This window comes from Chiloscyllium punctatum, chromosome 32 (genome assembly GCF_047496795.1).
Source record: "Chiloscyllium punctatum isolate Juve2018m chromosome 32, sChiPun1.3, whole genome shotgun sequence".
Taxonomy (NCBI): domain Eukaryota; kingdom Metazoa; phylum Chordata; class Chondrichthyes; order Orectolobiformes; family Hemiscylliidae; genus Chiloscyllium; species Chiloscyllium punctatum.
In genome coordinates this window covers 22,406,552-22,433,369 of record NC_092770.1, presented here as the reverse complement: position 1 = coordinate 22,433,369, position 26,818 = coordinate 22,406,552, and the positions used below count along the sequence as shown (strand labels likewise).

The window sequence follows — 26,818 nt, the reverse complement described above, 5'->3', positions numbered from 1 at the left end:
CAGGTACCAACTCATGCTGCAAGTTCACCCACCTTATTTCGGATGCTCCTGGCGTTGAAGTAGACACACTTCAAACCAACTTCTTGCTTGCCGGTGCCATCTTGCGTCCCTGAAACTTGATTTCGGACCTCCCTACTCTCAACCTTTTCGATACTCGAACTACAATTTTGGTTCCCATCCCCCTGCTTGGTTAGTTTAAACCCACCCCAATAGCCTTAGCGAATTTCTCCCCCAGGATATTGTACCCCTCTGGTTCAGATGAAGACCATCCTGCTTGTAGAGGTCCCACCTACCCCACAAAGAGCCCCAATTATTCAAGAATCCAAAACCCTCCCTCCTGCACCATCCCTGTAGCCACGTGTTCAACTCCTCTCTCTCCATATTCCTTGCCTCACTAGCACGTGGCACGGGCAACAAACCAGAGACAACAACTCTGTTTGTCCTAGCTGTAAGCTTCCATCCTAGTTCCCTGAATTTCTTCCTTAAATCCCCATCCCTCTTCCTACCTATGTCGTTGGTATCAATGTGGACCACGACTTGGGGCTGCTTCCCCTCCCCCTTAAGGATCCCAAAAACACGATCAGAGACATCACGAACCCTGGCACCTGGGAGGCAACACAATCACATTGATCTTTGGCCTGAATTTCCCCAAACCTTCTACATCTCAAACACTGCAACGTAACAACCTCTCGCACCTGCACATTCCCCTCCAAGTCACTCACCATCCTGACTTGGAAATATATCACCATTCCTTCACTGTCACTGGGTCAAAATCTTGGAATTCCCTCCCTAATGGCACTTAGGCTCAATCTATAGCATGTGTATTCCAGCAGCTCAAGAAGGCAGCTCACCACCACCTTCTCAAGGGCAACTAGGGATGGGCAGTAAATGCTGGCCCAGCCAACGATGCCCACAGCCCATGAACAAAAGCCCTGGACAGTTTGAACATCAGGAATCTGCTCCTATCTCCCATCCACCGCTGCTCTCCCACTCGCTCTGCCACTGTAAGGCTCAGTCGATGGCAATTACTCCTGGGTCGGAGGCTGAAACCTGATACCAGAGACTTTGAAGATGCCAATCCCAATGCACCTTAGCTGCAGGTTGGGATCTGCTTTGTCAAAGAGTTGTGAAACTGAGGCCCTAACCACCCGTGTCAGAGTGGATGGTACTATTTCAAGACGAGCTGAAGATCAGAGAGAGGGAGGGTGTATAGAGGTAGAGAGAGAATGGAGGTAGAGGGAAGGAAAGAGCGAGTGAGAGAATGTATAGAGAGAGAGAGAGTGTGTAGGGTATACAGAAAGAGAGAGAGTGAGAAAGTGTGTAGGGGTATACAGAGAGAGAGAGAGTTGGGGAGAACACTGACACAGATAAAAAGGATGCCAAAGTGAATGAAGGAAAATATAGTGAGTACAGGGAAAGGAGAGAGAGGGATACACAAGGAGAAATGAAGAGAAGGATATGTATATTCAGAGAGAAGACAAACAGACAAATGTGGCAGCATAAATGATCAGTTTAAAAATGTAATTTTAACAAACCCTTATTCCTACAGTACATAATATCAGGTCCACTGTGCTCAATGTTAGTATCTAAACTATTCCTGTTCAACTAGTAACAGAGGGTTTCATGGGGCTGTAATCAGGTCAATATCCATTTATTTCAGAGTATACACACCTTCTTCCTGGCTCAAGGCACCAAACTTCCTTCTGCCACTAATGACAGCAGGTAAATACTTATTGCCTCTAACTTGGACTTTGTGACCTTTCTTCTCTGCCCGGGAGATGGAAACGATGCGGATGTGTTGTGCAGACTCCCGATCCTGGCCGCTCAGAAAATCTGGATAGTCGTCTACCTGTGGGTAAGGGTTATCAGTGAGAAAGTCTCCTGTGCTGATCCACTGTGGTGTTCGTAGGCAGCAAACTTATTTTCAATTCTTTGGTAAAATAAGAACGTATCTTCAACACTTCTTTTAAAATCTGGCCTATTAATTGCAAAGGTAAGGAGAAATGGATGTCTTAGCAGATAAAACAATGAAGAGAAGGATATGTGCATTCAGAAGACAAAGGGCAGAAGAAGGGTCATGTGGACTGATGTGGTCTGTTTCAGTGTGAGACAAAGGAACATGCAAATGAGGAACAGGAATAGGCCATTCTGCCCCTCGAGTCTGCTCCACCAATCAACAAGATCATGGCTAATCGATTTACTTCATAATCCTGCCTCCTCCTCGGTGTCTTAAAGGGACCTCACCTTTATTTTAAAACAATTCCCTGTAATTCCACGTAAAGTTCTGAAAACACTCGAAAAATGCAGAGAGAGAGAGAGACAAGCGAACATTGCAGATACAAACTCCTTTATCACAACTATTAGAAGATTTGCATTTGTGTAGAGCATTTTACAACTTCAGAATATCCCAGAATGCTTCACTGGCAATTAAGTACTTACTGAAGCAGTCACTGTTGTAAACATTAGAAATGCAGTGAGCCAATGTAACCACTTGAAGCTATCAAACACAACTATGACATAATGGCCAGAGAAGTGGCCCTTGTGATGTTGGGTGAGGAATAAATATTGGCCAGGAACTCTTCTAATTTTCTTCAAAATAGGTGATTTGCTGAGAGGTGAGGATGATGTATCAGCAGAAAGAAGGTGACTCCTGCAGCGCAGCACTCCCACAACACGCACTGGAGTGAGAGGGTGGACACTGTACCCAGATCTCAGGAATGGACTGAATTCACAATCCTCTCACTGACGTGGGCCAATTGCTAGGAGCTGTAGTTCTTTAAAAGCAGATAGTGATGAGATTTCCTGGTTTCCCTCCCAAATCCCACTCTCTTGTAACACCTCCTCCCTTGTTCCAAGTTAGTGAGAGGAGTCAAACAATCAGTTATGGAATAAGACGTGGCACGGTGGCTCAGTGGTTAACACTGCTGCCTCACAGCACCAGGGACTCAGGTTTGATTCCAGCCTTGGGCGACTGTCTGTGTGGAGTTTGCACGTTCTCCCTGTGTCTGTGTGGGTTTCCTCCCAAAGTCCAAAGATGTGCAAGTTAGGTGGATTGGCCATGCTAAATTATCCATAGTGTGCAGGCTCGATGGGTTAGCCATAGGGAATGCAGGATTACAGGGTTTTGGGGCGGGGGTAAGTGGGATGTATCTTGGAGGGTTGGTATGGATCTGATGGGCCAAATGGCCTGATTCTGCACTGAAGGGATTCTATAATTTGAAACAAAAAACACCTTCTTAAAATTCAGACTCCAGCGTGTTCCAGAATGTACCTTTGGAACGTGGAATAAACCTATTTGCTCAAACACATTTATTAATTTCTTCCACCTTGAAATTCCAAAAACACAAAATACACATACAGTGAGTGGCCCAGCGTTCCAATTCTTCTCAGCTATAGTTGGGGACACGCACCTTGGGAAGACTGAGAGGCAGACAATGGGACATGGAGCCAACAAACCCACTCTAAAACATCAAGAGCCATGATTTAGACCGGTGAACATCTCTGTCCTAATGTCTCACCAGGCTCCACCCAAGATGATAACTCAAAACTTTCTCCAATGTCACTTCTCAGTTGGTTGACCATTTAGATCTGTCACCCATAAGAATTGTGAGCTCACTAATACCAGTCCTGGAGAGAAAACCAGCCTCCTGATAGCAATGCCCATTAAGGAATGCTGTGATTGCAAAATACTTCATTTAAATTAAAGCCTAACATCATCAATTAAAACACTAAAATGTTGCTGAATTGTAAGTAAATTAAAGAGGTATGAAATTATTATTGAACAGAGGAGTTTGGATGGAAGGCACAATTATCAAATATTTAAATCTGTCTGATAAAATTATGAAGTGGGGTGCCACAAGGATCAGTGCTGGGCCCTCTACTTTTTGTCATTTACATAAATGATTTGGAGCTGAAAATGTGTTGCTGGAAAAGCGCAGCAGGTCAGGCAGCATCCAAGAAGCAGGAGAATCGACATTTCGGGCATGAGCCCTTCTTTCCTGAAGAAGGGTTCATGCCCGGAACATCGATTCTCCTGCTCCTTGGATGCTGCCTGACCTGCTGCGCTTTTCCAGCAACACATTTTCAGCTCTAATCTCCAGCATCGGCAGTCCTCACTTCCTCATAAATGATTTGGATGCCAGCATAAGAGGTACAGTTAATAAGATGACACCATCATTGGAGGTATAGTGGACAACGAAGATGGTTACCTCAGATTACAACAGGATCTGGACCAGATGGACCAATGGGCTGAGAAGTGGCAGATGGAGTTTAATTCAGATAAATGCGAGGTGCTGTGTTTTGGGAAAGTAAATCTCAGCAGGACTTATATACTTAATGGTAAGGTCCTAGGGAGTGTTGCTGAACAAAAAGACCTTGGAGTGCAAGTTCATAGCTCCTTGAAAGTGGAGTCACACTTCAGATAGGATAGTGAAGAAGGCGTTTGGTATGTTTTCCTTTATTGGTCAGACTATTGAGTACAGGAGTTGGGAGGTCATGTTGCGGCTGTTCAGGACATTGGTTAGGCCACTGTTGGAATATTGTGTGCAATTCTGGTCTCCTTCCTATTGGAAAGATGTTGTGAAATTTGAAAGGGTTCAGAAAAGATTTACAAGGATGTTGCCAGGGTTGGAGGATTTGAGCTACAGGGAGAGGCTGAACAGGCTGGGGCTGTTTTCCCTGGAGCGTCGGAAGCTGAGGGGTGACCTTATAGTGGTTTACAAAATTATGAGGGGCATGGATAGGATAAATCGACAAAGTCTTTTCCCTGGGGTGGAGAGTCCAGAACTAGAGGGCATAGGTTTAAAGTGAGAGGGAAAGATATAAAAGAGACCTAAGGGGCAACCTTTTCACACAGAGGGTGGTATGTGTATGGAATGAGCTGCCAGAGGAAGTGGTGGAGGCTGGTACAATCGCAACATTTAAAAGGCATTTGGATGGGTATATGAATAGAAAGGGTTTGGAGGGATATGGGCTGGGTGCTGGCAGGTGGGACTAGATTGGGTTGGGATATCTTTTCGGCATGGACGGGTTGGACCGAACGGTCTGTTTCCATGCTGTACATCTCTATGACTCTAAGTCAGCCAGCTGTTCTAGAGTAGAGCAGAGTAATAACTGCAAATTCTTAATTGTTACTATTGCGATGAGTTAATATTTCAAGGTAATGCCCCTTCCTGAGAACTGGTAAAAGTTAAAGACAAAGTTCATCCACCAACTTCCACTCCCATCCCAATTCAACCACTCAATTTCCCACGTTGGCTTAAAAGCTGCTACCTCTCTAACCTTCTTCAGTTCTGACAAAAGGTCATTAGCCTGAAATGTTAACTTTGTCTTTCTTTCGCCACAGAGACTGCCAAACCTGCTGAGTGTCTTCGGTCTGTTTCTGCTTTGAATGTTGAATGGGATCGAGGTTGGAGTTCACATCTCCTTAACCAGAATAGATTAAAGCAGATGAAGCCCAATTGTCTGCCCCATATTGATATCAAAGCGTGTTTTCAGAGTATTTAAAACCTTCTCTGCTTTCAAAAACATGAACATCTTTTCTTTCATGTAGTCGATCTAAGAACGGCTGAATTTCAAATGATAAGTGAAAGGAATACAACAAAGGACATTTATAAATATTATTCATGGAATAAACTAAAGTGATGGCCAATCTTATTCAATTTTCTGAACTTGCTACGTGCACATGTTAGTATAATAGGTCTTGGTGATTTTAGTAACTTCACACAGCATCATGGGTATGGTCACAACCTGGTTACTGGATTGGGCATCAGAAAGTATTCATATTCCATAGAGTAGTTAAATTTATTTGATCACCAACTTCAGCTGCCTGATCAATGACTTCCCACCATCCCAAGGTCAGAGGAGCAGATGTTTCCCTTTGATTGCACCATGTTCAGCACAATTCACAACTCCTCAGATACTGAAGCAGTCCATGTCTAAACGCAATAAGACCCAAACAACATCCAGACTTGGCCTGACAAGTGGCAAGTAATGTTTGTGCCTCATGAAAGCCAGACAACGACCATCTCAAACAGTTAGATTTTCTCCTATCTGCCTTTGAGGTGCGATGGCCTTACCATTGCTGAATCCTCCACTATCAAGATTTTGAACATTGCCATGGACCAGAAACTTAAGCAGATCATTCATATAAATACTGCAGCCATAACAGCATGTTAGAGGCTGGGAATTCTGTGACGAGTAACTCACCTCCTGATTCCCGAACCTCTGTGCGTCAAGTCCGGAGTGTGACGGAATACTCCCCACTCACCTGGATGGGTGCAGCTTCAACAACACTCAAGGAGCTTGACATCATCTAGGTCAGCCCACCTGACTGGCATCACATCTAACATCTTCAGCATTCGGTCCTTCCACCACCATTGCACAAGGGCACCAGTACAGAAGATGCATTGGAATACCACTGTTTAAGAAAGGTGGTAAGGAAAAGCCAGGGAACTATAGACCGGTGAGCCTGACATCGGTGATGGGCACGTTGTTGGAGGGAATCCTGAGGGACAGGATTTACAAGTATTTAGAAATACTTGTAAAGTATTTGGAAAGGCAAGGAGTGATTAGAGGTAGTCAGCATGGCTTTGTGTGTGGGAAGTCATATCTCACAAACTTGATTGAACATTTTGAAGAAGTAACTAAGCGGATTGATAAGGGCAGAGTGAGGGACGTGATCTATGTGGACTTCAGTGAGGCATTCAACAAGGTTTCCCATGAGAGACTGGTTAGGTCTCATGGAATACAGGGAGAACTAGCCATTTGGATACAGAACTGGCTCAAAGGTAGAAGACAGAGGGTGGTGGGGGAGGGTTGTTTTTCAGACTGGAGGCCTGTGATCAGTGGAGTGCCACAAGGATCGGTGCTGGGTCCACTACTTCTCATCATTTATATAAATGATTTGGATGTGAGCATAGGAGGTATAGTTAGTAAGTTTGCAGTTAACACCAAAATTGGAGGTGTAGTGGACAGTGAAGATTACAATGGGATCTTGATCAGATGGGCCAATGGGCTAAGGAGTGGCAGGTGGAGTTTAATTTCGATAAATGTGAGGTGCTCCATTTTGGAAAAGCAAGTTAGAGCAGGACACACTTCATGGTAAGGTCTTAGGGAAAATTTTTACAAACTCACCGACTCCCACAGCTACCTGGATTACACCTCTTCCCACCCTATCTCTTGCAAAAATGCCATCCCGTATTCCCAATTTCTCCACCTCCACCGTATCTGCTCCCAGGAGGACCAGTTCCACCATAGAACACACCAGATGGCCTCCTTCTTTAGAGACCGCAATTTCCCTTCCCACGTGGTTAGAGATGCCCTCCAACGCATCTCGTCCACATCCCGCACCTCTGCCCTCAAACCCCACCCCTCCAACCATAACAAGGACAGAACGCCCCTGGTGCTCACCTTCCACCCTACAAACCTTCGCATAAACCAAATCATCCGCCAACATTTCCGCCACCTCCAAAAAGACCCCACCACCAGGGATATATTTCCCTCCCCACCCCTTTCCGCCTTCCGCAAAGACCATTCCCTCCGCGACTACCTGGTCAGGTCCACACCCCCCTACGACCCACCCTCCCATTCTGGCACTTTCCCCTGCCACCGCAGGAACTGTAAAACTTGCGCCCACATCTCCTCCCTCACCTCTATCCAAGGCCCTAAAGGAGCTTTCCACATCCATCAAAGTTTTACCTGCACATCCACTAATATCATTTATTGTATCCGTTGCTCCCGATGTGGTCTCCTCTACATTGGGGAGACTGGGCGCCTCCTAGCAGAGCGCTTTAGGGAACATCTCCGAGACACCCGCACCAATCAACCAAACCGCCCCGTGGCCCAACATTTCAACTCCCCCTCCCACTCTGCCGAGCACATGGAGGTCCTGGGCCTCCTTCACCGCCGCTCCCTCACCACCAGACGCCTGGAGGAAGAACGCCTCATCTTCCGCCTCGGAACACTTCAACCCCAGGGCATCAATGTGGACTTCAACAGCTTCCTCATTTCCCCTTCCCCTACCTCATCCTAGTTTCAAACTTCCAGCTCAGCACTGTCTCCTTGACTTGTCCGGACTTGTCCGACCTGCCTATCTCCTTTTCCACCTATCCACTCCACCCTCTCCTCCTTGACCTATCACCTTCATCCCCTCCCCCACTCACCCATTGTACTCTATGCTACTCTCTCCCCACCCCCACCCTCCTCTAGCTTATCTCTCCATGCTTCAGGCTCTCTGCCTTTATTCCTGATGAAGGGCTTTTGCCTGAAACGTCGATTTCGCTGCTCGTTGGATGCTGCCTGAATTGCTGTGCTCTTCCAGCACCACTAATCCAGTATTTGCTTTCCAGCATCTGCAGTCATTGTTTTTACCTTAGGGAAAATTGCTGAACAAAGAGACCTTGGAGTGCAGGTTCATAGTTTCTTGAAAGTAGAGTTGCATGTAGATAGGATAGTGAAGGAGCCGTTTGGTATGCTTTCTTTTATTGGTTGGGAGGTCATGTTGTGGCTATACAAGACATTAGTTCGGCCACTTTTGGAATATTGTGTGCATTTCTGGTCTCCTTCGTATCAGAAGGATGTTGTGAAACTTGAAAGGGTTCAGAAAAGATTTACAAGGATGTTGCCAGGGTTGGAGGGTTTGAGCTACAGAGCTGAATAGGCTAGGGCTATTTTCCCTTAAGCATCGGAGTTTGAGGGGTGACCTTATAGTGGCTTATAAGATCATGAGGGGCATGGATAGGATAAACAGACAAGGTCTTGTCCCCAGGATGGGGGAGTCCAGAACTAGAGGGCATAGGTTTAGGGTGAGAGGGGAAAGATATAAAAGGGACATAAGGGGCAACTTTTTCACACAGGGGGTGGTGTGTGTATGGAATAAGCTGCCAGAGGAAGTGGTGGTGACTGGTACAATTACAGCATTTAAAAGGTATCTGGATGGGTATATGAATAGGAAGGGTTTAGAAGGATATGGGCCAAGTGCTGGAAAATGGGACTTGATTAGGTTAGGTTATCTGGTCGGCATGGACAAGTTGGACCAAAGGGTCTGTTGTTGTGCTGTGTATCTCTATGACTCTATGACCACCCTTTGTAAACTCCCCTCCAAGTCATAAACTGGGAAATTTATCACTGTTTCTTTACTGTCACTGGGTCAAAATCATGGCAATCCCTAACATCACTGAGGGTGTACCTATTCAGGTTCAAGAAGATGATGATCTCTCTGAAATTTATAAAATTCTTATAGAGCATGACATAGTGGATAAAGATAGGGCATTTCCCCTAACAGGTTACTCAAGAACTGGGGAAATTCACAGAAAAGGGGCTTGACAGGATAGTCGCTGAGAAGATATTTCCACTATTGGGGGAGTCTTGAACTATGGGACTAAGTTACAAAACAAGGGGACACTCATTTAGAATGGAGATCAAAGAAATTTATTCTCCTGAAGTGTACTGAATATTTGGATTTCTTTGTCCCAGAGAGTTGTGGAGGCTATATCACTGAAAGTGTTTAAAGAGGAGATAGATAGATTTTTGAAATTGAGGGCCAGGAGGAGTTGGCACAAAAGGTGAGTTAAGGCCTGCGGTGGATCAGCCATGATCTTATTGAATAGCGAGTCAGGCCTGAAGGGTCAAGTGGCCTCCTACTGCTCTTATTTCAATGCAGCAGTCATAATTCTTGAGGATATTGTTAAATTCTTCTAATTCGGTTTCTGTCTGATGTTATGGACCAAACCAGACCATGTCCCCCACAAAGTAATGTAAGAAGATAGCTTGGACCCTAAGTCTTTCACACAAAGGGTGGTGAGTGCTTGGAATGTGCTCCCAGAGGAGGTGGTGGAAGCAGATACAAGAGCAGCATTCAAGAGACATCTGGACAAATACATGAATAGGAAGGGAATAGAGGGATACAGAGCCTGTAAGTGAAGACAATTTTAGTATGGAAGGGCAAAATGTGTCAGTGCAGGCTCAGAGGGTTGAAAGGCCTATTCCTGTGCTGTATTCTTCTTTTATATTTATTTAAAGGCAAGTATAAAGTGCCGTTTTCCCGATGTGACTCAATTGGTCCATCACTAGGTATTAGCCAGTCAAACTTCAATTATGTGGGGACAGATGAGACATTTCTCCTCAGAAGATGAAAGTTATGGGCTATGTTCGAGAGGTGCTTAAATTCTTGAAGGGTAGTGTAAGTAAGGAGAAACTGTTTTCAGTGGCTAAAGGATGATTAACCAGAAAGAGAGAGGAGAGATTTAAGGTGAATGCCAAATAAACAAGAAGCAGAATAAAGACTACACACAGCGGAGTTTTTATAGCCATTACTGAATGCAGTGGAAGCAGATTTAATTAAAGCTTTCAAGAGAGAATTGAATAGATGCTTGAAGCAGATTATTTTGCAGTTGTTGTATCAAATGGTTGTGCCATTTCCTCTCCTGTGTGAACCACAACCCATTAGTTCAACAGTGTGATGACTAGAAATAGGGGCAGGACTTCTGCATGTGACTCCCACCCACAGACCTTGCACTCCGACTGTGTATCCAAGTACTTTTAAGATGTCACGGTTTCTATCTTTACCAGTTTTTCAGGCAGTGAGTTCCAGATCCCCACCATATTTCCGAGTATAAACATTTCCAGCCCCAAATCCTCTTTAAATCTCTCTTCCCCTAAATCTATACACTCAAGTTACGGACTCTGAAACGTTACTGTTGATCATTGTCTCTGCACCTTCTCTGTGGCTGTAACACTATTCTGCAACCCTGATGCACTTCATATGGTATAATCTGCCTGTATAACACACAAAACAACACTTTTCACTGTACCTCAGTACATGTTATAACAACAAATCAATCAGTCTGTGGAAATCACAGAATTGTTATGGCACAGGAGGAGTCCCTTTGGCTCATCATGCCTGGACACTGACCAGTGCTAACTCCCTGCCTTTTCCGCAAATCCCTGAACCTCTTGAATACATCAATTGAACATCTCTCCCCTACTTTTCTAGAAATGTATGCCATGCCCTAAATACAAACTGTGTCAAAGATTTTCCTCACATGACCGTTGCTTCATTTGGGAATTGAGCGCTCCTGACTTTTCTCTTATTTACACTATCAATACTCTTCAAGAATTTAAGCATCTCTCTAATATATTTCCCATGAATAGGAATGTTTAGAGGAATATGGGCCAAATGCTCACAGAAGGGACTAGATCAGTTTAAGATATCTGGTTGACATGGATGAGTTGGACTAAAGGGTCTGTTTACGCACTGCTCAACTCTGACTCTGTAAGCAACCATGGTAGTTTCCTCATGACCGTACCATCATAACTTTATCTCCTGCAATTGGTTCTCCCCTCTGTCTAAAGAAAATTAACGGGTCTATCCAAATTGTCCTCAGGACAAAAATTCTTCACTCCAGGCAACATCAATATGAATCTCCTCTGTACCCCAACCAGGGCATTCACATGTTTCCTATCATGTGGTGACCAGAACCATACATTGTCCTCGTACTGAGATCCATCTGGCATGTTCTATCAGAGCACAAACCTCCCAACAATTCATTCACCATACCCTCACCACACCATGTGCCCTGCATGTGGCAGAGGCTGCAGATTGTACACTGGACTTGCCAGGTCTCTCAGAACCCATTGGAGTGGCGGTGTGTCATCCTCAATCCTAGGAGGACAGGCTGTTCAGCGACCTTCTGGGGTGAGGGTGCATCTCTTCCATTGTGTGTGGGAGATTTGGTAATTACCTTTGTGAGGAACATTAGATTGTTGACCACAGTTCTCCAACAAAATGAAGTTTAGAGACAAATAATTTTTTTGAGTAAGATTTAAATGTTTCTGCAGTTCAATGTTGTTCTTTTCAATGTGGCTGCCCGCTATTAGATCAAAATGCCATTACAACAATTTTCTTTTATTCGTTGAAATGTTGGAAACCTTGAAATAATTAAGAAATAAAAGTGAATAAATGAAAAGGGTTGAGTTTACATTACTGAGTAAGCCATCTTTTCTGCTGATCAACACATCACAGAGCGGTGACAGCAAACATAAAGCAGTAATTATGTGCAAGTGGGAATAAATTAAGCTTGAAATAGAAACATAGCACACTCAGCATGCTGTGTCTTTACTTTCCCCATCACTAGATTGATAAAAGGAAGCACTTTCGTGTTCAGCATATACCAATTAAAATCCATCACCAGACTGTGGACCACTGGCCATTTGCTGGTTATTTCATTTGAAGTGCATTTGAGAAGTGCTTTTCTCTACATAGACACAGTGGCTCTCTTAGACACTCAGCAACCACTCTTAGCACCACCTTTTCATTTCAATAAAGTAATGCAAGTGTAAACACAAGGGTGGTGAAGAAGGCATTTGCCACACTTACCTTCATTGGTCATAACATTGAGTATAGGAAAGCAAATATCATTTTGCAGTGGTACAGGACATTGGTTGGGCCACTTTTAGAATACTATGTTCAGTTCTGGACTCCCTGCTATAGGAAAGATGTTGTGAAACCTGAAAGGGTTCAGAAAAGATTTATAAGGATGTTGTCAGGACTGGCAGGTTTCAGCTCCAGGGAAAGGCTGAATAGGTTGGGACTATTCGGAGGTTGAGGGATGACCCTATAGAGGTTTATAAAATCATGAAGGACATGAATAGGTTGAATAGTCAAGGTCCTTTTCCCCACATAGGGGAGTCCAAAATTAGAGGGCATAGTTGGAAGGGGAGAGGGAAAAGATTTAAAAGCGACCTGAGGGGCAGCTTTTTCACACAGGGGCATGTATGGAATGAGCTGCCAGAGGAAGTGGTGGAGGCTGGTACAATTAAAATGTTTAAAAGGCATCTGGAGGGTATATGAATAGGAAGGATTTAGAGGGTATGGGCCAAGTGCAGGCAAATGTGACTCGGTCAGTTTAGGATGCAAGGACAAGTTGGACTGAAGGGTCTGTTTCCGTGCTGTGTAATTCTATGACTCTGTAAGCAACTTGTATTCTGTGATAGTTTCCTCATGACCTCCCCTCAGCTCCAGCTCGACCTGAGCTCGGCTTAAACTGGTGTCCTAGTCTCTGGCTCAGTTACTAACATACCTACATCTGAGTCAGTGGATTTTGGGTTCAAATCCCATACCAGAGAATTGAACACAAAGCTCAAGGTGAACACTGCTATGCAGTGCTGCAGGATATCAGCATTATCAGAGGTGCTATCTTTCAGGGGTGACATTAAACCAAGGCCCCTTTAGCTTCACTCAGATCGATGTAAAAGGCCCTATTCTGTAGAAAGCAGGGAAGTTCACTTTGGCCAATACTTATTTCTTAATCAACATCACAAAATAAAAAGTGGATTACTTGGTCATTGTCACATTGCTGTTTGTGGGGGCTTGCTTAGTACAATAGCAACTGCACTTTAAAACAAAACTGGCTGTAAAACTTTCAAATATTGGAAATTGTTTAAATGCAACCTTTCATTGCTTCCACACATCTTTTTTTGAGGGTCAATGTAGCACTTGATGTTTCTTAGGATCTTCAAGTCATGCATTAAAATTTTATGGCCACTCAGTGATTGTAAACATGCAGATCTCGTATCAATTATTCAGAAAGGACATGCTCAGTGAAAGGGTTCGCAGGTTTTAAAAAAAACCGACCTTGACAAAACACAAAACACTTGTTTCCACTATTTATTCATAAATGTTTACACAGCAAAAAAGTTTGGTAATCAAAGGCAATATGTTGTTTATTCTTTAGTTCCTTAACTGATTTGTAGTTCCTGTGCCCAGTGTAGATAAAATTATCAACTTGTATATTATGTTAAAACGCAGACCCAAGGCAAGGTTCTCAACACATTATGGCTGCAGAAGCCCAAATCATTCAACTTCCAGGAAGGGGATGAATTGGCATCCCTTCTTTATTCAGCCACCCTTGGTTGATTTCAGTAAGGTATCCCATCCGTTGGGAATACCTTTCTCCCAATCCCTATTGAACTAAAGCCTTCCAAGAAGCCAATTTAACTGGGCTTTCATGAGTGAATAAATATCGAGTTTATTACTAAATCCATGAAGAATTTATGACGTAATACACATATAAACAGATTGGAAATACAAGGCAGGTCAAACAATATAGAAGTTAAACTAAATATGGAGCAGTCTCTGAATTTTTTGTGAACAGTGGTTAGTTGAATTCTGGCAGTTACATTGGAGATTACTAGGAATGTTGACACTGGCAGTTGATTAGTCTTTTTTCCTAGCCTTAATTGAGATTCTGTTGCTCTGATTTCTTTCAACGTTGGTTGAATTCCAGCTTTCAAGGTCAGAGAGTCTTGTTTCTTTTTGTTTGGCTTGCTAGCTAGTTGACCTCGAGCAATCAGTGTTAAATAGAACCTTTACCTGCAACGCAGGGGTGATCAGTTCTTTGACTGTGACATTCACAGCATGTTAATGCTCAAGTCCTGCTGGTAGTCATAGCTTCCTTAGTCACAAAAGAGCTTCAATCACACTGGGACACTTCAGTAAAATTGTAACTGGCTTGCTGCTGCAAAACAGCTGTCACATTTCCTGTGTTATAACAGCGATTACATCTCAGAAAGTACTTCGATGACTGTGAAACAGCTTGAGACATGATGAATCGGGGGGTTTGGGGTCATCAGCTCCAGTTTATCCTTGGAGTCATAAGCAATCACATTTGATTTGCCTCTTTACCCTCTTTGAAGAGATGCTGCCTGACATTCCCATTGCATCTTTAGGTGTGACATTCCTCGGGTCTCTTTCCAGACAGCTATTTATTATACATCCACAGCCATTTCTGGCTGTTTTGGTCCTCTTTTAAAAAACACATTTTGGAACTGTATAATACTTTGGGGTTTTGACTGTAACAATTTTGAAACAACTAAATGCGTCACTTAAACAAGTAACTGGCACCAAACTGTCCCAGTGCACTCCACATGCAACAATGCTCTTCATTGAAATAATAAGCTGACAGTTTAGGTTGCGAGTAGGGTGCAGAGGGAGATCATTTCTCATGTTCCTGAAATGGAAACACCTTACACAGGTTACACTGGCATCAAGGAAACCCTGACTCCAGCTTCCTGTCACTGTCACTTTCTGGTGAGGCGTTAAACTGAGTCCTGTCTAACCTCCCGATAAACAATCCCATGATAGTATTTTGAAGAACAGCAGGAGAGATATATCCAGTGTCCTGGCCAATATCTATTTCTCAATCAATATGAGTCAAAACAGCCTTTCTGGTCCATTACCAAGAGTGTCTGTGTGGGAGATTGCTGCTGCAAAATGGCTGTCACGTTTCCTATTTTAGAACAGCGATTACATCTCAGAAAGTACTTCAATGACTGTGAAACAGCTTGAGACTTGACGAGTCAGTGAAAGGTGCTACATAAACGCAAGGATTGTTTCAAAAACAACAAGTGGTAACTTGTGGGCCAGCTCCAGAGAATAAATCAAAACACAAAAGCTGATGTTTTATCACAAAACGCAGCTGAATCAGTGATGTCTGTCTTTTCAAAGTGAAAGACCAGCCTGTCTGTTTGATTAATAAATTGACTTTGAATCCAAATTACACCAGTGTCTCCCAGCAACCTTCTGTTGTGAAGATAATCACCACAGGCTAACTTCCAGGACAGTCAGGGAAATAAAACTTCCCATCATTTCTTCATACTATGTATGTGGTATTAACAGCACAAATACAGGATATTCAGCCCATCTGGCCCATGGACCTAAACCCCATCCAACATCATCATCCCCATCCACAATCTCATCCACATCTGTACATCCTCTTCTGACTTTGTTTTCTGAGTTTATCTAGCTCACAGCACGTTGCTGGTCACCTCTCCTGGTCCTGATTAAAGAAGCTTCTTTTCATTTCCCTGTTGAATTTATTAATGACCATCGTATGGTCCCCTTCAAGTGGAAACATATTTTCTACCCTATAGATCTTTCTCATAATCTTAAAGGACTCCATCCAGCTACCCTACAATAAATTTGTCCCTTTATCAATTCCCTTCAGAAACATTAATGAATGGTCTCACGGAACTAAGAAGTAATCCTCTCCATTGGCCAACATGTGTTACAAAAGCTTCAGGCTGTGACCGTCAACATTGTGTGCTGTTCATAATGCTGCCTTCTCCTTGCAGTTTAATATCAATTATAATGAATGATCTGCAAAAGTACATTACGAACAGAATTTTCAAAAGATGTCGCTATATCTTTCAATATCAAAAACTGCAATTGATGTGGTATCTTTTTGGAAAAATATGTTCCAGTTTTGCACCACCTTCTGTGTGAAATCCACAACGGTTTCCAACCTAGGAATGTTAAAGCCAATTATGAGGCAATTATGAAAATATATTAATAATCCAACGAAGTAGCAACAACTGGTCTCCATAAATAAACAGAAAACAAATTTAGTCTGTTAATTATGCTTTTGTTTTGAGCCAGAGCTGAGCTGTTTGTTAAATGTTTCTCTGAATGTCAAATGGGATGAAACTTATGTCTCCAAAAAATGCCACCCAGTTGATTAACTGAAAACAAGCAGTTGTTGAATTGAATTGAATTTATTGTCACGTGTACCGAGGCACAGTGAAAAGCTTTGTCTTGTGAGCAATACAGGCAGATCACAGAGTTAAGTAGCATAGATGGTAAATAATAGGTAAACAGCAGTAAAAACAAAAACACAGATACAGGTGAATGTTAAGAGTCTGAGTCCATTCAGTATTCTAACAACAACAGTAAGGATAAGTAGGGAAGATTTGGAGGGATATGAATATGTATGGACAGATAAAAATTCATAGGTCAAGAAGTCTTTCCCAAATCTCATCAAACACAAAAGAAATCTAATAAAGTTTTGCAGAACAACTTAATAAAATTAAGCTCCTCCAAGACCGTGTTAGGGAACTGGAGCTGGAGTTGGATGAACTGCGGATCATTCGGGAGGCAGAGGTGGTCATAGATCAGAGCTTTAGGGAAGTAGTTACTCCGAAAGTTATAGAGAGATGGGTGACAGTGAGGGGGAGTGGGAGGAAGCAGCCAGTGCAGGGGCTCCCTGTGGTCATTCCAGTATCCTTGGGGGGGAGGTTTGCTAGTGCTCTTTGGGAGGGTTTAAACTAACTCTGCAGGGGCATGGGAACCTGGAGTGTAGCTTTAGGGTACAGGACCTTGAGTGTAGGGAGGTTAGGAACATGGCATCGATCTCGAAGGAGGGTGCCTGTAAACAGGAAGGTGGCTTGAAGTGTGTATACTTCAATGCCAGAAGTATAAGAAATAAGGTAGGTGAGCTTGCAGCATGGGTTGGTACCTGGGACTTTGATGTTGTGGCCATTACAGAGACGTGGGTAGAACAGGGACAGGAATGGCTGTTGCAGGTTCCAGGGTTTAAATGTTTTAGTAGGGTCAGTGATGGGGGTAAAAGAGGGGGAGGTGTGGCATTGCTTGTCAAGGATAGTATTACAGCAGTAGAAAGGGTGATGAAGGAAGACTTGCCATCTGAGGTAGTGTGGGCAGAGGTTAGAAATAGGAAAGGTGAGGTCACCCTGTTAGGAGTTTTCTACAGGCCTCCTAATAGTCCGAGAGAAGTAGAGGAAAGTATTGCGAGGATGATTCAGGAGAAGAGTGAAAGTAGCAGGCTGGTTGTTATGGGGGACTTTAACTTCCCAGATATTGACTGGGAAAGCTATAGCTCGAGTTCGTTAGATGGGTCGGTGTTTGTCCAATGTCTGCAGGAGGGTTTCCTGACACAATATGTAGACAGGCCAACAAGAGGTGAGGCTATACTGGATTTGGTTCTAGGTAATGAACCAGGCCAGGTGTTAGACTTGGAGGTAGGTGAGCACTTCGGGGACAGTGACCACAACTCGGTGACTTACTCTAGTGATGGAGAGGGATAAGTGTGCACTGCAGGGCAACAGTTATAGCTGGGGGCAGGGAAATTATGATGCGGTGAGGCATGACTTAGGATGCGTGGATTGGAAAAATAGGCTTCAAGGGAAGAACACAAATGATATGTGGAGATTGTTCAAGGAACAGCTAATGGGTGTCCTTGATAAGTATGTACCAGTCAGGCAGGGAGTAAAGGGTCTTGTGAGGGAGCCATGGTTTAATAAGGAATTAGAATCCCTTGTGAAAGGGAAGAGGGCAGCCTATGTAAAGATGAGGCGTGAAGGTTCATTTGGGGCGATTGAGAGTTATAAGGTAGCCAGGAAGGATCTAAAGAGAGAGCTAAGAGCAGCGAGAAGGGGACATGAAAAGTCCTTAGTTGGTAGGATTAGGGAAAACCCAAAGGCCTTCTATAGGTATGTCAGGAATAAAAGGATGACTAGGGTAGGTATCGGTCCAGTCAAGGATAGTAGTGGGAAGTTGTGTGTGGAGGCGGAGGAGATTGGTGAGACACTAAATCAATACTTTTCGTCAGTATTCACTCAGGAACAGGACACTGTTGCTGATGTGAATATTGAGTCACAAGTGATTAGAATGGATGGCCTTGAGGTACGTAGGGAAGAGGTCTGGGGAATACTGAAAAGGATGAAAATAGATAAGTCCCCTGGGCCTGATGGCATTTATCCTAGGATCCGCTGGGAAGCTAAGGAGGAGATAGCGGAGCCATTGGCCTTGATTTTTATATCATCGTTGTCTTCGGGGACAGTGCCAGAAGACTGGAGGATAGCGAATGTGGTCCCCTTGTTCAAGAAGGGGAGCAGGGATAGCCCGAGTAACTATAGGCCAGTGAGTCTCACTTCTGTTGTAGGCAAAGTCTTAGAGAGAATTGTAAGGGATAGGATTTATGAACATCTGGATAGGAATAATGTGATCAAGGATAGTCAGCATGGTTTTGTGAAGGGCAGGTCGTGCCTCACAAACCTAATTGAATTCTTTGAGAAGGTGACCAAGGAAGTGGACGAGGGTAAAGCAGTAGATGTGGTGTATATGGATTTTAGCAAGGCGTTCGATAAGGTACCCCATGGCAGGCTAATGCAAAAACTACGGAGGTATGGCTTTGAGGGTGCATTAGAGGTTTGGATTAGGAATTGGCTGGCTGGAAGAAGACAGAGGGTAGTAGTTGATGGTATAGGTTCATCTTGGAGCGCAGTTACTACCGGTGTTCCACAAGGATCTGTTTTGGGACCATTGCTGTTTGTCATTTTTATAAATGACCTGGAGGAGGGGCTTGAAGGCTGGGTGAGCAAGTTTGCGGATGACACGAAAGTCGGTGGAGTTGTGGACAGCGAAGAAGGATGTGGCAGGTTACAGTGGGATATAGATAAGTTGCAGAGCTGGGCAGTAAGGTGGCAAATGGAATTCAATGTAGCTAAGTGTGAAGTCATTCACTTTGGTAGGAGTAACAAGAAGATGGATTACTGGGCTAATGGCAGACTACTTGGTAGTGTGGATGAGCAGAGGGATCTTGGTGTCCATGTACACAGATCTTTGAAAGTTGCCACCCAGGTAAATAGTGCTGTGAAGAAGGCATATGGGGTACTGGGCTTTATTGGTAGAGGAATTGAGTTCCGGAGTCCTGAGGTCATGTTGCCGTTGTATAAGACTCTGGTGCGGCCTCATCTGGAGTATTGTGTGCAGTTTTGGTCGCCATACTATAGGAAGGATGTGGAGGCACTGGAACGAGTGCAGAGGAGGTTTACCAGGATGTTGCCTGGTATGGTAGGAAGATCGTATGAGGAAAGGCTGAAGCACTTGGGACTTTTCTCATTGGAGAAAAGAAGGTTTAGGGGAGATTTGATAGAGGTTTACAAGATGATTAGGGGTTTAGATAGGGTTGACAGTGAGAACCTTTTTCCACGTATGGAGTCAGCTATTACGAGGGGGCATAGCTTTAAATTAAGGGGTGGTAGGTATAGGACAGATGTTAGGGATAGATTTTTTACTCAGCGGGTTGTGAGTTCATGGAATGCCCTGCCAGTAGCAGTGGTGGACTCTCCCTCTTTATGGGCATTTAAGCGGGCATTGGACAAGCATATGGAGGTTATTGGGCTAGTGTAGGTTAGGTAGGCTTCGGTCGGCGCAACAGCGAGGGCCGAAGGGCCTGTACTGCGCTGTACTTTTCTATGTTCTACGTTCTAAAATTTAAACTCAAAAGCATTCTTTTTTTCATTCATGCATGGAATGTGGGTGTTAATGGCTGCGCCAACATTTTTTTCCCTATCCCTAATTGCCTTAGAGAAAGTGGTGGTGAGCTGTCTTCTCAAACAGCTACAGACCATTTGATATAGGTAAGTGGCAGTGTTGTCAGGGACAGAGTTTCAGGATACTGACCCCAGTGAGAGTGAAGGAATGGCGATATACTTCCGAGTCAGGATGGTGAGTGACTTGGAGGGGAACTTGCATGTGGGCGGTGTTCCTATATCTCTGCTGCCCTTGTCCTTCCAGATGGAAGTGGTCGTGGGTTTAGAAGGTGCTATCTAAGAATCCTGGGTGAAACTCTCCAACGCAGCTCGTAAATGGTACACATTGCTGCTACTGAGTGTCAGCAGTGGGCAGAGTGATTCACATTTGAGTGGGGTTTAGTTAATGTTGAGTATGGGAAATAATCTACTTCAAAGTGGGATATCAAACATGAGCTAACACAGACTCAGTAAATTGAAAGGACTCATAATGGAGGGTATAGTTTGAGTTAATGGAGTTATCTTTTCCCCAAGATGGGGTATTTCAAGCCGAGCATTTTTAAGGTGAGAGGAGAGAGATTTAAAAAAGAATTGGGGTCAAACTTTTTTCCACAGAGGGTAGTTCATGTGTGGAATGAACTTTCTGAGGAAGTGATGGATTTGGTTACAACTACAACGTTTAAAAGACATTTGGATAAGTAGGGAAGATTTGGAGGGATATGGGCCAAGCGCAGATGGGACTAAGTTTAGTTTGGGATGATGGTTGGCATGGGCAGGTTGGACCGAAGGGTCTGTTTCCATGCTAAATGGCTCTATGACTCCTCTATGCTGTACGATTCATTTGATAGTGAAACGTACTCACATGAAATAGAAAGTGCTAGAAAAGCCGGACTAGAACAGGCAGCACCTGTGATGAGAGAAACAGTTACATTTTGAGGTGATGACCTTTGCTAACTTGTTTCACACCACAGTTGCTGCATGACCTACAGTGAATTTCTAACATTTGCTGTTTTGATTTCAAACAGCTAGTATTTGGCTAGAGTATTAAAATACTATAATGCAAGCTAGATTTGTGGGCGGCACGGTGGTTAGCACTGCTGCCTCACAGCGCCAGAGACCCGGGTTCAATTCCTGCCTCAGGCGACTGACTGTGTGGAGTTTGCACATTCTCCCCGTGTCTGCGTGGGTTTCCTCTGGGTGCGCCGGTTTCCTCCCACAGTCACAAAGATGTGCAGGTCAGGTGAATTGGCCGTGCTAAATTGCCCGTAGTGTTAGGTAAAAAGGGGTACATGTAGGGGTATGGGTGGGTTGCGCTTCGGTGGGTCACTGTGGACTTGTTGGGCCGAAAGGCTGTTTCCACACTGTAATTAATCTAATCTAGATTGCATGTGATTTTAGAGTTTCACAGGAACATGGAAGCCATCAGCAAAGTGTCCATCCCTAGACCTTGCCTTTTCCTTTGCACAAAGTGGCTTTCTGACTTTCTTAGCCATTGCAGAGGGTAGTTAGGACTCAACCATATTGCTTTGGGTCTGGAGTCACGTATAGGCCAAACTGGGTAAGAACAGCAGATTTCCTTCCCTCAAGGAAGATAGTGAAGCAGACAGGTGTTACCACAATCAATGCTAGCTTTGTATTGGCTATTATTTCACAGACTGATATCTATCTGTTCAATAATGCAGCAAAAGGCTTTCAGAAGTGTGTAGGGATTTTATTTTAAGTCTATAATTTAGCACAAATACCAATTTCCATTTTTCCCTTTCCCTGTTGAGAAACCGATGCTCAACTGGACACGAACACAGCTCTGCCTTGTTGTAAGATAAGCCCAGTCACTAATTACATGCAAAAACCATGTGACTACACCAAAGGAAACAACAAAATTAGAGGAGCAAACAAGGGAGGGAACTAAAGGAGAATTGTGTTGGAGGGAGAGATGGTGCACCCCAGTCTCTGCAGCACCAACCTATCTTGAAAAGTTTCAAGATTACTGGTTCTTTCTCCAAGGACACCCAGGCACAGAGATTCTCTGAAAGAGAGGCTGGCAGTTGGGAAATACAATTGCCTCCAGTGCCCCTTCCTGGACCTGGAGCAGGTCCACAAGGAAACTAGGGATACTCACCATGCACTACAAGTCAGCACTTCAGCAATTTGTAAATACTTCCGAATAACCTGTCCAGGGATGTTATTACACACCTCTGGAACAGGTGGCACTCGAATCTGGGCCTCCTAGCTCAGAGGTACTGCCACTCTTTAACCCTGGAACATTGATTCCTTTTCTGCCCGTTAACATCTCAAACCAGCTGTGTGTGCACAAAGAGCTGTAATACAACTCAGGGTAGATCAGTCGGTAACTAAAGCCCTGTGGTAATGCACTGTTCCCAAAGAGCCCTTTTCTTTCAATTCTAAACTTTATTGAATTTAAATTGCAACACCTGTAGTGAGATTTGAACCTGAGTCTCTGGATTGCTAGTCCAGTGACATATTCTCTTGGAGTAAAAAGGACGTTAGGAACATGGAACAGAAAGTGCTGGTTAACTAGACTGTGGGGATGGTTTGTAGACACATTCCCCGGGGATCACTGTTGGGACATTGGCTTTTCCAGATATTGTCCATGATAATGATCTAAAGTGTGGCATTCAGGGGACTGTTGCAAATTTTACATACAATGTAAAACTTGGAAGTATTGTTAACTGTAAGGTGCACATTGTCGAATTTCAAAAAGATATAAATGAGTTGATAGAGTGGGTAGACTATTCATTGCAGAGAAGAATGGATAGGAAGAACATGGAGAGGCAGCAAGGATGCAAATCTAAAGGGTTGCAGAAGCAGAGGGACAATGGGTGTAAATGTACTAAGTCACTACAAGTGGCAGGACAGGCTTGGAGAGCAATTAACAAAGTCCCCCAGTTTTATTTAGAGAGGTGAAAAGTAGGTTATGTTGCACTAACATGGGGTTCCCAATTTATGACTTAGGAACACTTGTACTTACAACCTCAATCACACACAGGGATGTAATTTTAAAAGACTCGATATATGAACATTTCTGTACTCATGAACAGTTGCCTTCTATTGTCCTGCATTGCGTTCGAACTGGCGCACAAATCTTCTTGCGAGCGGACTCAGGAATAGTACCCGTTCACAACCCGGAGACTGTCGAGAATGTGGTGCTGAAAAAGCACAGCAGGTCTGGCAGCATCCGAGGAGCTGGAATCGACATAAACCCTTCACCACCCTCTCAACTCTGACCTCTGCAGTCCAGACTTTCTGCCACTGTCTGTATATACATCAACTAGAGTACTGCGTCCAGTCCTGGGCACCATACCACAGGAAGGATGTGAAAACTTTGCAGATATTTGTAGAGGTTTACCAGAATGGTTCCAGAGGTTAGACAGTTACGGGGGTATTCGATTGAAGCATTCAAAATCACGACGAGCCTGGACAGAGCAAATAGGGAGAGAATACTCCCAGTCGTGAAAGGATTGAGAATGAGAAGTAAACGGGTATAACTGGTAAAAGAAGGAAAAACGTGATATGAGGGAACACTTTTTCAACCACAAGGGTCTGTAAAGATCCAGTCGAGGTTTTCAAAAGAACGAACATGCAGGGATATTGGGAGGAGACTGGAGAATGGCGCTCTGTAAATTCAGAACGCCAGCACAGACACGGTGGGCCGAAAGGTCGTCGTCTGGGCTGTAACGATTTTATGTTTAAGAGTTGTACGCATTTATTAAAGTAAAGCACGCCACACTTATGGCTAAATTTTTACTTTCATGATTTCTTTTTTGCTTAAACTCTTTAACCTTGGAACATTGATTCCTTCTCTGCCCGTTAACGTCGCACGCCTCCCTGCAAAACGGCTATGTGTGCACAAAGAGCGGTAATACAGCTCAGGGTAGATCAGTCAGTGACAAAAACTCTGTGGTAATGCACTGTTGCCAAAGAGTACGATTTAAACATGGTCCCTGGTGTCTTGCAGTGTATTTTAATGTAAACATCTAAGTCGCTTGATTTACTTATGACTGCAAACTGGTCAAACCTCCACCAGTCGCAGTAAAACAAGGGGAAACTGGCAACTAAAATGTTCCGAAATCAGACTTACAAAGAGCGCCGTCGAAAGAAGACAACAAACTAAAAGTGGAATTGAAAAACCCAAAAGTGACAGGCTAGCTCACCAGCTCGATTGCAACCACATCATTGAGATGCACCGCCTCGTGGATGGTCTTGGGTGGGTTCTGCGTCAAGTAGATGCACTCGTCGGTCAGAATGACATACTCGAAAGCTTTCTTGCTCTTCCTCTCCGACACCACGATGCACGCCTCGTACATTCGGATCTTGTTGAAAACGCTCTCCTCCAAGTGTCTCTTCAGGAAGAAATCGAGCTTGTCGTGCCGCTTGGAGGGGAATATGTCCAGCTCACTCCTCGCCATGGAAGGCAGGGAGTGGGGTAAAAGAAAAAGTTGTTTAGTGGGGGAATGGTCCCTCGGGTCAATAGGAGTGGAAGAGCTACAGGGAAGTGGGGGAGACACTTTCTGGCTGAAATTGCTACTTTCATTTGTTGCCAATTTCATGAATTGTTACTCGCGTCAGGCGCGCGCCCCCGGGGAACCCCCACCCTCTGTTGCGTCACAATGGCAACAAGCGCCAATCACAACCCGAGCCCGGCACTCCCGCCCCTTCATTCAAAACAAACCAGCAACTCCTGGAAGATCTCTGACATCAGCCGCGGAGACAGGCAGAAAGTTTCGAGTCCAGTGAACCTCCTTCTTCAGAGCCCCATTCCTTCATTACACCGAGAAGAACCTTTCCTGGTCACTAAGGGATTAGGATTCTGCGCTCTCAGCACCGGTCCCATTCCCGGTCAGGGGCACACACCTCACTTGGCAGGATAGCTATTGACACCAAGGTCTACACGGACTGAGGTTATCATAAAGGTCTCGCCTTCTCAACATCTCCCCCGCCCAAGGGGTGTTGCCTCAGGTTAAACCACCACCAGTCACTTCTTTCTAATGGGAGAGCAGCCCAGGTAAGACCAGGGTTACCTGATGAAGGATAAGCGCTCCGAAAGCTCGTATTTGTAAACAAACCTGTTGGGCTACAACCTGGTCTTGTGTGATTTTTAAATTTGTCCATCCTAGTCCAACACCTCCACATCATGGTAAGACTATAGCAACTTTACCTTTACTCACCTTTTACACTCAGAGTGAAAAATAGTGTTTGATACTGATTTGCCTCTCTTGATTAACTGTTTAATTTCACACCCACCCACCCCACCTCACCCACCCACTGAATCTCCACTCCAGATTACATTGAGAAGACATCAATTTCAGCCATAAAACCATAAGACATGGGAGCAGAAATTAGGCCATTTGACCCATCGAGCATACTCCACCAATCATGGTTAAATAGGGTTTTCAAATCCATTTTCCCGCTTTCTCCCCATAATCTTTGATCCCCTTAACAATCAGAGAATTTATCTCTTTCTGTTTTAAATATACTCAATGACCTGCTTTCTCACCCTTCTGTGGCAATGAATTCCACAGACTCACCACTCTCTGGCTGAAGGCATTTCTCCTTATCTCCATTCTAAAAGGTCTTCCCTTTACTCTAAGGCTGTGCCCTTGGGTCCTTGACTCTCCTGCAAATAGAAACACCTTCCCACTGTTCACTCTGTCCAGGCCATTCCAGTACTCTGCAGGTTTCAATCAGAACCCCCCCACCCCCACCCCTCCATATCCTTCTAAACTCTATCAAGTATAGTCTCAGAGTCCTCAAACATTCGTCATACGTTAAGCCTTTCATAACTGGGATCATTTCTGTGATCATGAGCCAAGTCCCACCCTCTACAGAGGTGTGTCATGACATCTCTGAACATGGAGTTTGCACATTCTCCCCGTGACTGCGTGGGTTTCCTCCGGGTGCTCCGGTTTCCTCCCACATTCCAAAAAATGTGCAGGTCAGGTGAATTGGCTATGCTAAATTGCCCGTAGTGTTAGATGAAGGGGTAAATGTAGGGGAATGGGTCAGTGTGGACTTGTTGGGCCGAAGGGCCTGTTTCCACACTGTAAGTAATCTAATCTAATCTAATGTTGATTAGAATTTTTTTTAAAAACTGGAATTGGAAAACAATTTTGGAAAAATATTTCACAAGGTTTCCCATGGGAGACTGGTCAGCAAGGTTAGACCTCACGGAATACAGGGAGAACTAGCCATTTGGATACAGAACTGGCTCAAAGGTAGAAGACAGAGGGTGGTGGTGGAGGGTTGTTTTTCAGACTGGAGGCCTGTGACCAGTGGAGTGCCACAAGGGTCAGTGCTGGGTCCACTGCTTTTCATTTATATAAATGATTTGGATGTGAACATAGGAGGTTTAGTTAGTAAGTTTGCAGTTGACACCAAAATTGGAGGTGTAGTGGACAGCGAAGAAGGTTACCTCAGATTACAACGGGATCTTGATCAGATGAGCCAATGGGCTGAGGAGTGGCAGATGGAATTTAATTCAGATAAATGCGAGGTGCTGCATTTTGGGAAAGCAAGAAGGCATTTGGTATGCTTTCCTTTATTGGTCAGAGTATTGAGTACAGGAGTTGGGAGGTCATCTTGCAGCTGTACAGGACATTGGTTAGGCCACTTTTGGAATATTGCATGCGATTCTGGTCTCCTTCCTATCGGAAGGATGTTGTGAAACTTGAAAGGGTTCAGAAAAGATTTA

The 26,818-nt window shown here is 44.2% G+C and overlaps 1 protein-coding gene across 2 annotated transcripts in view; it reads right to left on the bottom strand.

The window, feature by feature from the left end:
• c32h12orf56 (chromosome 32 C12orf56 homolog) overlaps positions 1–25,347 on the bottom strand; it is a 93,306-nt gene extending 67,959 nt beyond the window's left edge. For both annotated transcript variants that reach the window (XM_072551894.1, XM_072551895.1), the window contains exons 1-2: positions 24,282–25,347; positions 1,672–1,849 (exon numbers count right to left, since the gene is read on the bottom strand). In XM_072551894.1, the coding sequence (XP_072407995.1) occupies positions 1,672–1,849; positions 24,282–24,677 (574 nt within the window). In that variant the 5' untranslated portion in view covers positions 24,678–25,347. The remainder of the gene's footprint in view (positions 1–1,671; positions 1,850–24,281) is intronic.
• Between the last annotated feature and the right edge of the window lie 1,471 nt (positions 25,348–26,818).